The sequence below is a fragment of the Triturus cristatus genome, chromosome 8, assembly GCF_964204655.1.
Source record: "Triturus cristatus chromosome 8, aTriCri1.1, whole genome shotgun sequence".
In the NCBI taxonomy this organism is placed as follows: Eukaryota; Metazoa; Chordata; class Amphibia; order Caudata; family Salamandridae; genus Triturus; species Triturus cristatus.
In genome coordinates, this window is record NC_140591.1 from 395,946,432 (window position 1) to 395,958,492 (window position 12,061).

At 48.0% G+C, this 12,061-nt stretch overlaps 1 protein-coding gene across 1 annotated transcript in view; it reads left to right on the plus strand.

The window, feature by feature from the left end:
- Positions 1-6,138: 6,138 nt before the first annotated feature.
- The window catches only part of COG6 (component of oligomeric golgi complex 6), a 472,069-nt gene continuing 466,146 nt past the window's right edge, over positions 6,139-12,061 (plus strand). Inside the window, exon 1 of the mRNA XM_085621768.1 lies at positions 6,139-6,400. Within this exon, the coding sequence (XP_085477894.1) occupies positions 6,272-6,400 (129 nt within the window). The 5' untranslated portion in view covers positions 6,139-6,271. The remainder of the gene's footprint in view (positions 6,401-12,061) is intronic.

Below are 12,061 nucleotides of genomic sequence, written 5' to 3' on the forward strand. Positions count from 1 at the left end.
AACTGGTTTCCGGTGACCTGTCCGGCACTCTGACCTCCTCCGAGGTCCTAGTGCCCTCGTGCCCCATCTCTCAGGACACTACATCTCCCCCTTTTGTCACAAAAAGTTACAACAGTAGCATTCGTTGGTAATCAGAAATGGGACGCTTTCTTTCGCATAGTCTGTTGCAAATGTGAAATGTCGATAGATGTTATTCGCGAGATGCTGCCTCGGGTGGCAGCTCACATTTCTTCTATTAGTCTCTTTGGTCTCACAATGTCTCTCCTCGGCCTTGTCACAAGTCCTTGGCCCTCCTTTGGCCTGGCGGCTTCTTCTGTACCTGCTTCTTGGCTCTCCCTTTTTGTTGTCTCTTCGATGCCTGTCACTTGCTCTTCGTCCTTTTCTTCTTTTAGGCCTTTGAAATGGGAGCTGTTCCTTGTTATTCGTCGGCTGTCTGACTCTGCTGTTACCATTGTTCCTTTTACCTTTGTTATCGTCAGCGGGTCTTGGGCGAATGTACTGTCCGACTTCCGTTGTTGCCTCTGTCGTACCACAACAGTATCTCCTTCATGGAGGTGTGATTTGATGGCATGTCGCCTTCCGTCAGCATATTCCTTCATTTTTTTCTTGGCCGCCTCATCTTTTGCTGCCACGCTGTCGTGCCCTGGTGCTGTCAGTCCTTCTACCTGCGGCAGCCTCGTTCTGCTTGTCCTCCCTAGTACTAGCTCCGCCGGGCATTTCCCTGTAGACCCATGAGGCGTGTTTCTGTAGTCTCTCAGTATTTGGCATAGTGCTTGGCCCAGGGAAATCTGTGACAACTTCGCCCTCTGAACTGCCTTCTTGATATTTCCCATGAACCTTTCGACCATGCCATTTGCTTGCGGCCATAGTGGTGTTATCTTTCTGTGCTGTATTCCAAGGTAGGCCATGAACCTTCGAAATTCCTCTCCTGAGAACGGAGGACCATTATCCGTTTTCAGTGTCTCTGGCGAGCCCCATGCTGCAAATATGTCGTCCAGAACCGGTAATGCTGCGGCTGCTGACGTTGAGGAGACCGATCTCACAATGGGGAATCTGGAGTATTCGTCTATGATGACCAGTAGGTACGTTCCCGCGTCTAGAGGTCCATAGAAATCGGCCGCCATTGTTGTCCATACAGCCCTTGGCAGTTCCGACATCTGTAGTGGTTCTTGTCTTGCAGGTGGACCTGTCGTTTGACAGAGGTGACAGGCCGCAATAGTATCTTCTACTAGACGATCTAATCCAGGGAACCACACTTTTTCTCTCAGCAACTTCTTTGTCGCTACTATGCCTCTGTGTGACTTGTGTGCAATGTTGACCACTTGTCGTCGTAGTGAGCTTGGAATGACTATCCTGGTGCCCCGCATTACAATTCCACTGTTGGTCTCCGACAGTTCCCCGCTTATTTTCTGTAGAGCCAGCATCTCCTCCTTCTTTACTCCTGCCTTCCAAGCGCAGTTGTTATTTACGTGCCTCCACCTTTGCTGTCTCATCGTTTCTCTGGCCGCTCGAAGAGTGTCATCTTTTGCCGTTTCTCTCTCTATTTCAGTTAGAGTTACCGGTGCCGGCGTGCTTTGCTTTAACACGAAGTTCAAGTATTCCTCTGCCATTGAGGCCTTGTTTTCAGCGTGCGGCAGGGGATGTCGCGACATGTAGTCTGCTGGATTATGTTCTTTCCCTGGTTTGTGGACAATTTTGAAATCGTAATCCATTAATCGGATGCCCCAGCGCTCGATGCGGGGCGGCATCTTTGCTGCTGGGTTGCCGTAAATTGTTACTAGTGCTTGGTGGTCTGTGATGATGGTGAACGGCTTCCCGTACACAAACATGTGGTAATGCTCGCATGCCCATACCACCGCCAAGCTTTCTTTTTCCGGCTGAGAGTACGCCTTCTCAATGTCTGTCAGGCTTTTGCTGGCGTATGAGACAATCTTCCTTGGTGACTCCTTTCCCGGCAGGTGTTGTGCTAATATTGCACCTAAACCCACTGGGCTGGCATCGACCGTCAGCTCGGTGCAGAGCAGCGGGTCGAAGTATGCGAGGTGCTCCACAGTCATCACGGCCTTCCTGATCTCTTTGAACGATTCATTGCATTGTTGAGACCAGACAAATTTCTGGCCTTGTTTTGTTAGTTCTCTCAGCGGCGTGCTCACCGTGGCAAAGTCTTGTATGTATCTGGCACAGTAGCTTGCCAGGCCTAGGAATGATCTTATTTCTGCCACATCTGACGGTGGCTTTGTGTTCTTCAGCGTCTCCACTTTGCTGGGATCAGGCCTCATCCCTTTTTCCGAGAATATGTGTCCGAAGAAGATCAGCTCTCTCCTCCCTAGCTCGCACTTTTCTCCATTCAGTGTTAATCCAGCCTGCTTTAGTTGTTTGCACACTTGTCTTAGGGCACTATCATGTTCTCCATCCGATTTCCCAAACACTAGGATGTCGTCGCTGTAGTTGAAACTGTTATGTACTGGTCGTATCACCTGTCTTATTGTCTCCTGAAATATTTCGGCCGCTGACGAGATACCAAAACTGAGCCGTTTGTACCTGAATAGTCCTAGGTGGGTGGAGAATGTCGTTATGTACCTTGATTGTTGGTCCAGCTCTAGTTGGTGATACCCTTTGCACAGATCTAGCTTTGAGAATCGGCACGCCCCTGTCAACCGGCTGATCATGTCGTTCAGGTGAAGTCCTGGATGACGTTCCCTCGATATTGCAGTGTTCGGTATTCTCATGTCCACACAGATCCGTATTTTGGACGTATTTTTCTTCGGGACTGCCACAATCGGTGATACCCACGGTGTCGGCCCATCTGCAGGCTCAATTATGTCTTGCTGCAGTAAGTTCTTTATTTCTTCTTCCACTTGCTGTTGTAGGTGAATTGGCACTCTCCTGTGATGCTGTGCCACTGGTCTCACTGCTTCGTTTATGTGTAGGGTAACCTGTTTGTCTTTTAGCTTCCCCAGTCCTTGCAGTATTTCTGGGTATTCTTGCAGTATGTTCTCTTTTTCTGTCATGTGATATGTCATAGCCAACAGCCCCATGACTTGTGCCGTGACGTTGCTCAGCAGGCAGGGTGCAGGGATGTCCCCTTTCAGGACGTGTATTTCTTCTTGATATGTCATGTCCTGATATGTTAATGTTTCAGTGAACTTGCCCATGTTTTCTACGGGTGTCTTTGAACCCCACGTGAACACATCTACTTTTGATGGCGATAACTTTGGCTTTGTTCTCATCTTCATGTATTCTGACATGCACATTATGTTGCATGTGGCACCACTGTCTAGCACAAATTTTTTTCTGTGGCGCCCGACGTCGATGTCTACTGTGGCCGTCTTTTTTATTTGCTCTTTCTCCACCAGCTGGATGTGTTCCTGCTGTCTTCCTTCCTTTGGTGTGTCGGACATGAGGTATAGCCGTGCTTCTCTCCCAGCCGTCGTCTGTCCGTCCGACTCATCCGACGATCCTCTCTCTTCTGTCTCCATGTGTCTGGCATGCCTGGTGCCTGTTGTCCTTGGTCTAGCTGTTCGTCCCCTCTCATTCCTAAATTGCCTGCTCATGCAGGTGCTTGCGAAGTGGTTGTTCCCGTTGCATTTTCTGCATTTCTGGCCCATTGCTGGGCAGGTGCCAACGTGTGGGAAGTCAAGGCCGCATCTGTAACATGTGACCGCTTGTTTCCTGGGATGTTGTTGCTCCCTGTTGTCGTTCCTTTTGAAATATTCCGTCATCCGATGCGCCATCGCTGTTCCTTTTTCTTTGCCAATTTGTATCTGTTTGGCATGGTCCGTGGCCCGTGCTTCTGTGCGGGCCATCGTCAGTATTTTTTCAAGTGTCGTTGGTTCCTTTAGGATGCGTGCTCTGAACTCTACTGACAAACACCCTACGATGAGGCGCGTTCGTATTGCTTCTTCATTGTCAAACTTATCAAATTCGCAGTACGTCACCAACTTCCGCAACCTTGTCGCGAAGTCGTCCATGCTCTCTTCTGGTTGCTGGCATGCTGTGTGGAACGTGTATCTTTCGAAATCAATGTTGCGTTGGGGGTCGAATTTCTCCGTGAGGCACGCTTTCGCGCCTTTATAATCTGCCGTTTTTTCACTCGGTAGTGTCATCATTAGGTCTTCTATTTCGTCTCCCGCAAGGTTGACCAGCAAATCTAGTTGTTTGCTCTCTACGACGTCTGTTGCGCGCATGTATCGTTCAAATTGTCGTAGCCATCTCTCCCATCTGATGCCTGCTTGCGGTTCCGATATGTTGAATGGCAGTGGCCTGCGGAACACAGCTTGTGTGCTCCTTGTCTCTTCGTCACCCATATCCTTCCTTTCTGTTATTTTGCTAATTTATTTATTAGTTCCTTTTTACTTCCTTCTTGTCCCTCTGGTGCTATTTTCCTTCTTTGGCACCTTTTTCTTGTCGTTTCTCTTTTATTTAGACCTTTTTTTTGTCAATTTTCCTTTTTTGCCTGACCTTAAAATGGCCTCCCGGCCTTCCTGTGCTGCTATTGGCCCAAATTGCCTGACTTCAAAATGGCCGCCGCCCTCTCGCGCGATTTCGCGCTGTTCGGGACTTTGCCTGACCTTTCAAAATGCCCGCCGTCTATCTTGGACGCTGATTGGCTCAATTCGCCTGACTTCAAAATGGCTGCCACCTCTCGCGAGAGTTCGTTGAAACTCACGCGCGAGAGGGATTTTAATCTTTCCTTCAGTTGCTTGATCAGTTTCAGTCTCGCGCTGCTCTTACTTCTCTTAGCAGCGCCGGGGTGGGCTCCCGCAACGATGTTCTTTTCTTGCTGGGCACTTCGGACCAGGGTGGGCTCCTGGCTCCGATCTTCTTTCCGCGACCGGGTGGGCTCCGACAGTCGCCGCGACGCGTGGATTTCGATCCCGCCTCGTCGCCAGTTGTCGCGTCGCGTCGGTCACAGTAATCACAGCGACACCAAGTAAGTTGTCGATTCTTTATTGTATGTGATGTGCAGCCAGCATGCTGCACGTCCTGCCTCGTCCCCTGCTTCCTGTGTGTGTGTGTGTTTCCCCCCTGACCGGAACTGGTGTCCGGTGACCTGTCCGGCACTCTGACCTCCTCCGAGGTCCTAGTGCCCTCGTGCCCCATCTCTCAGGACACTACACCCCGGAGTTTTCTACCTCTTCTTCAGATGTAATGTGTCGTAGGGAGGAATGTGGTGGTGATGCCACTTACCCCAATGATGTGCAGAGTCAAGTCTCTCACATTAATGCTTCTCATCAATCTAATGGAGCTAGAGCTGTGAGATCTCGCAGACCTCCTGTCTATTTGAATGATTATTTATGTTAATGTATCAGATGTGTGTTTTCTCCATGTTGTTTCATTTGTTTCAATTCTAAGGGAAGAAGTTGTGTTGTAAATAAGTTATTTCTTTAACATGGCTACCAACCTTCCATCATTCATTAGCCCTTCCTTTGGGTCCCTTCCCCATTGTTTCTGTAGAATAGGTGTTGTGTTCTAAAGGCCTTTTCCTAACCCAAGCTGCATTCCAGACTTGTCAGTTGGTGTCTGGTCAGCTGGTGTGGTGTACGCTTTGTCTACGCTCTACAAATAAATCTTCTACACTTTCTGGAAAGGTTCCTGCGTTATTTCTACAAACCACTTACTTCACAGGCTTTAGGTAAAACGGCGAGAGAAAACTAGTCTCTCTGGCTAGTGGTACCCATTTGTGCTACTTGTCTACTTCCAGGTCAGGGGAGACAGAGAAATGCAGGCAGAAAAATACTCCAGGCACTACCTAGGGCTTATCGCTTCCGTATGATCAAACAGTGCATCCGCACTAGTGACTTCCGTAATTTTAAGTCATTTCAAAGACACTTGGGCACACATGAGCAACCTTGCTATTTGTTGTTTTGTTTACGGCGAATATTTAAATATAAAATATTTTTAAATACCGTATATCTATTAAAGGATACATATTTTTACAATGTTATAGGTATTGAATGTGTTCAATGTCTAAATATTTCTCGAAAATATTTCCGGAGAACGTCTACATTCGTGAAATAAAACACGAAACTTTGCTTTCTAACATGGCCGTTTAGTTTACAAGCAGGGGCGTGGCTTTGCAACCTGACAGTGACGTGCCCCCAGTCAAAGCCCAACCAGAGGCGGAACAGCTGACGTGGAGGCGAACTACTATGCTGGTTGGATATGATGCCGGAAGTATGACCAGTGGGCTAGTTTTCTCAATGTAAACTGGAGATGGTTTAATGCACTCTTAATTCCAGCTGTCATTGCTGATTAAACTGCTTTGGAGATGTCCGAGACTCTCCTGTCATCGGTAGACGCCCCAGGCGGCGTGGGTAGCAGCTCTTCCACGCAGGGTAGCAACCCCCTTTCAAGAAAACTAAACAAGATCCTGGAAACCCGGCTGGATAATGACAAGGTAAATGCTTTTATTTTAGTCCAGTAATAAAAAAACACGAACCCTAAAAACGCGCGCACACTTAGGATGCTATGGTAGATTTGGGCTCAAATGCTGTCTTTTCGTGCGCAGCAGCGGCCTTTCCCTCGCTCGCCTAAATATGTTGGCTGTTCCTCGGACACGTGGATAGTGCTTGTTATGTTTGGGAACTGACACTTCGGTATCCGTAGACAGACCTCCACTACCTGCCGTCTTAGTCGCATTAAATCTCCTACTCATGGTGACTAATCTTTCCACGTTTCGCGATAGTATTCTATATAAGAGTTTAACCCGCCACGATTGGCTTCTTCTCCAGGGCTTTAAGTAGGCTAAAAAAAAAACTGGGGGGGGGGTCTCTCAAAGGGGCGAGGCCAATGTAATTAAGGGCGTGACTTAAAAACACGTGAGCCAAAAATCTGTGATTAGCATTTTGTGCTGCCCGACTTGTATCTTGCTGCTTTTTCTGTCATTGCATACAGATATATGGTAGGACTATTGGCTTTGTCGATGGTTGTTAGTTGCATAAGATAAATAAGCAGCAACTATGGCTTGTATATAATATTGAAAAAGCTTCCACTTAAAGCCCTGGTGACACCACGAAAATGTTGCTGCTCCTGAGTTTCAAAAAGAGAAGGGAAATCCAGAGAGAAAATGACTCTCTTTAACCCCTTGTGTGCCACGCCCTTTCCCCGCCCTGTGCCAGGCGTTGCATTAGCGGGCGGGGTTCATGACGAGCTGGACTCGTCATGGGCACAGTGCAACCGCGGCCCATGACAAGTCCAGCTCGTCATGGGCACAGAAGGGGTTAAAGGATTTCACTTCCCCTACAACACTCACCTGGCATTATGTCATGCCGTAACTTCTCCACTAGCGAGAAGTGAGCAGTGTACATCGATGTGCCTGCTGCCACTGCAGTCCGGAAACAAGCGTTTACAATGCAATGGTCTCGGCATTGTTAAAGTTAGAGCTATTGGCATTGCTCATGACATTATTTTTGTTTATGTTTTTGTTTTTAAAACATTTAACCCCTTCAGCGCGGCGCGGATTTCCGCGCCACGCTGAAGGTTCCGTGCGCGGGCGGGGCCATGACGGAACGGTTCCGTCATAAGCACAGCCCAACCGACGTGCATGACGGAACCGTTCCGTCATGCGCGTCGAACGGGTTAAAGAAACGGCATTGTTATTTACAATGTCAATAGCTTAATCTCTCTCAAATGCGAGACCTATTGCATTTGCACCCACACAGAGCCACACACACAAACCCACCCACACACACAGAGCCACCCACACAGAGCCACCTACAAAGTGCTATTCACATAGAGCAACCCACACACAAATAGAGCCACCCACACAGAGCCACCTACACACACACTGTTACCCCCACACAGACAGAGCCACCCACGCATAGAGCCACCTACAAAAAAAGCCACCCACACAGAGCCACACACACAGAGGCACACACATATACACACACACACATAGAGCCTCCCACACACACACACAGAGCCACCCACACTTACAGAGCCACACACACAGAGCCACACACACAAAGCCACATACACACACACAGAGCCACATACACACACACAGAGCCACATACACACACACACATACAGAACCACACACACATACAGAACCACACACACACACATACATCTAGACACATACACATTGATCTTGGGAGCCAAAGCAGAAGTGGCACCGTTGTTTCTAGATCTTTGCATTTATCACTAAAAATTAAGCATTTAAAAGTCTTTGTTCAGGAGGTGATGAAGCTATGTAGTCATAATGATTATAGACTTTTTAAAAGTTCACCCTCCAGAAAATTCGTGCACCGGTCTCTGCGGGCATTCGTCGGGGAACTCACCATGGTTGTTGTTTGTACTGGCCCTGCTCCTGCATGGTTATTTCAGAGGAGACTGAATCGCATCCGTCTTGAAAAGAGCTCTCGCTGCTACATCACTTCATTCCAAAGGCATGGCATAGTCACGCGATCTCGTGTACTCCCAAACGCAGTGAAGTGGTCACCATATGCACACACCGTGGTAACCATGGCGACCGCGTCCATTCGCGCAGGGTAACCAAGTTTTTATTGCGCACGCGGACGAGGCCATTTTAAACTCAGGCACAACAGAACCAGTTCACTGACTAACTCTGGTGTGGCGTGGCAAAAGCCATGTCTCCGTGTATTAAAACTTCTGTGTTATTGTTACATTTGATTCGATGACATGCACTCTCTTATCATTGGGCGTTATCAGTTCCACTCCTGTGTAGTACGTGGGTTGCTGCACGTAAACAGAGACGGACTGTTGAACCAACTAAGAATGAAAAGAGAGGAAAGACTATCCCCTATTTACACTCTAGGCCGACGCTTAACTCGCCCGGACGCCATTCTAAAATGAAAGTGGACACATTAAACCCAACAAATAGAACGTTCGATTAACATAAAGCTATTCACCCCAAAATGAAGCATAAGAAGGAGCATAACATACTTCAGAACCATGGAGGAAAGCAACATTGACTTCTTAGAGAGCCCCTAAGCCACCTCACAGTGAGTATAGGCGCTGTAGAAACACCGCCGCCTTTCTCCGAGGCGAAGCAGAAATGCCTCGGAGAAAGGCAGCGGCGGTTTCGAATTCGGGGGCGTGTTTTTCTTTTCTCTCCTCTTGCCATTGGCTGGAGGAGATAATTAGACTTCTTGAAAAAAACACGCCCCGAATCCGAAAAGGACGGGGCCTAATCGGAATGACGGACCTCTTCTACAATGGCTGGCCAGCATTCAAGAGGCCAGCCAATGGAGAACAGGGGAGAAGAGGGGCGGGTTCAAGCCCCTCTTCTCCAAGTCATTAAATCTCGGATCGAGACTGCGCAAGCGCAGCCTTCGAGCCGAGACCTAAAAAACAGACCGCCAGTGCCAGGGCACAAAACAGAGCCCGATAGAGACCCGTTTCGAGGCCTTCTTTAAACAAGCATTGGCATAGCCAATAGGTCTCGCCTTTGGGACCTTAGAAGTGTTTAGCCAGAGATATTGACAATGTTTTTCAGGTATGTTGTAGATTAATGTAGCTGCTGTGTTTAAAACTGTAAAGTTTGTGTGCAAGTTGTGCTTAGTGTAGTGACGTTAGGGCAGTGGCATGCTCTGGATTGTAGTGGTGAGTTGTGATATGATGTGTTGTGTTGGTATATGTGTGTAGTGTTTTTTGATGGTGTGTATGTTGGTGGTATTTGTAAGTTTACCCCCGTCCCCCAAAAAACAATTGTAATGATATTAATTATGTGCGTAGTGTGATGCGGTTAATGTGTTTTTAAAGTTTTTTAAAATCCAATACATTGTTTTGTTAGTTGTGTGTTGTTTTTCTGTATGGCTATGCAAAGGCTTTATTTGAAAGCAATTAGTATCTGAAAAGTTTCTGCAAAAAAGCTCCAAAATAGTTAGAGTGGCAAAGCCAGAAGGTTTCACCTATGCCAAATGTATTGGCTTTGTCAATGTGTTTTACGTCGCACAGCCGTTGATCCGCTGTACGCCTGCGCTTTTCCCCTCTCTACTATGGTTAGGCTCTTCTGCCCCGATTATGAAACTGCCCTTGCAACAACACCGAAACCCCCCACCCCCACCTTTATAAACTTTACCTGGTGCACGCGCTGCACGGAACTTGGAGCATTACGTGCGCTGCGGTCAGAGGGCTGTGCTTGGAGCATTAGGTGCGCTGGATACACAGGGCTGTGCTTGGGGCATTAGATGCGCTGCATTCACAGGGCTGTGCTTCAAAGCTACAGGTCCCACCTGCAGTGCTGTTTACAGTATGCCTCTCCCTGTATTGGAACAGGGACAGGTCATTTCACTTTTTTTTTTAGGCAGATTTATATAGCGCAAACTCGAGCCGAAGTTTTGAAGCGCTTTACATGAGCTCTAGTTACGTTACACAAGGACACTTTAATGAGCCTATGCACGTGATAAGTATTCTGGGTGACGTGGGTAGGGCAATAAAAGGAGAAAGAGCGTGAGCTACTTGGATCTGCGTTACCAAGCGAAACCTTAACACTGTGTCTGAGTTGTGCATTTATTCTAGGCCCACGGCCTAACCTCCATGAGGTCTGGGGCCTACCTCACAATGGAGATTAAGAGTCCAGGCCCACTCAGCTTTTCTTCATCCAAAGACTGATAAGTAACTTTAAACTATTTAATAGGATCTCTTGGAAACATAAAAAATCTGGGCTAAACAATATTTGCTTAACTTTCCAAACATGCAACGTATAGCTGGTCTGGCCTCTTGGCACAATGAAAATAGAACATTGTCTCCTGCAGATCTTACCTTCAATATTCTAATTTTAAGACCCTGGTATGGGCAACTTACAGAAACCTCTATCCCTGTAAACCAAGAGATCGCTAGCAAAGCTGTTACCTATTAACTCGTATTGGGGCATACTTGCATTTCAGCAAAAGACACATAGATGATGGATGGAATGCAGAGCAAATCAAACATTCACCCCCAGTCAATAGATGTGGGGTAAATCCATAGTTTTTTTGTTCACTATGCCACCCCAGTTTTTAGACCCAGCCACATGCAGATCAGTCTTGACCCTGTGCCTCATTGGAACAATCCAGCCCGAACTGCCAAGCCAGGTCCGTCCTCCCTGGACCGGAAACAAGCATCCTGGGAAAGGTTTTGGGGAATCACTCCTCATCAGCCAGGCTAGCTTTACTCCAGTGGCACAGGGAACCCGGGGGCATACCCGGCGCACTTAGGGCGAGAAAGCAAAAGACACACAGATGATGGACAGAATGCAGAGCAAATAGGCTGTATTTTGTTCCGTGTCCGTGGTGTTGTATTTCTTTTTTTTTTTTTTTTTAAAAACCTTTATTTTCAAAAATCAGGACACAGCTATTCAGCCGACAACCCGGAGGTTCGGCAGCATCGATATATAGAAACAGAGATGCGTCCCCAGTACCTCGAAAGGAGAAGTGCAAAGGTTCAATTTTAATTAAACACAAAAAACACACCACAAACCCCAGCAAGGCAAGAACACTGAAAGCCCATGATGAAGCCCCCCAGGGGAGGCCGGACCCCACTCATCTAACAGTTACAGTACAGAGTAAAGAGGAAGAAGAGGGACAGCAGAGGCCAAAAAGTCCATAAACCATACTGAGCTGAAAAGAAGGTTAGGAGGAAAGCTGTTCCTCGGGAGGATCCAGATCCGGGGCAAGACATATTCCCCCCCTGTATTGATTCCACCGTCCCCAGATGGCATGCCACTTCCGGGGGCGGCCTCTAGCGCAATAGACCGTCTTCTCCCTTAACATACTCCAGTCCATATTTTCTTTCCACGCGGTCAATGTGGGGGGCCCCGCGGAGCCCCACAATCGCGCGATATCTCTCTTAGCGACCATGTTGCCCAGAGTCACCCATTGGGTCTGCGCCGCATTATGATCAGTGGGCCCCCAGACATTCAGGAGACAACACCGCGCTTCCGGCTGCACAGCAATGCCCGTTACCTCCCCCATCACTGCATCGACTCTCCTCCAAAATTCCGTGATGACACCACATTCCCAAATGATATGCAGGAAAGTACCCACCATACCACATCCCCTCCTGCATAGGCCGTCCTCCGAGAATCCCATGTGAACCAGCCTTGGCCCCGTCA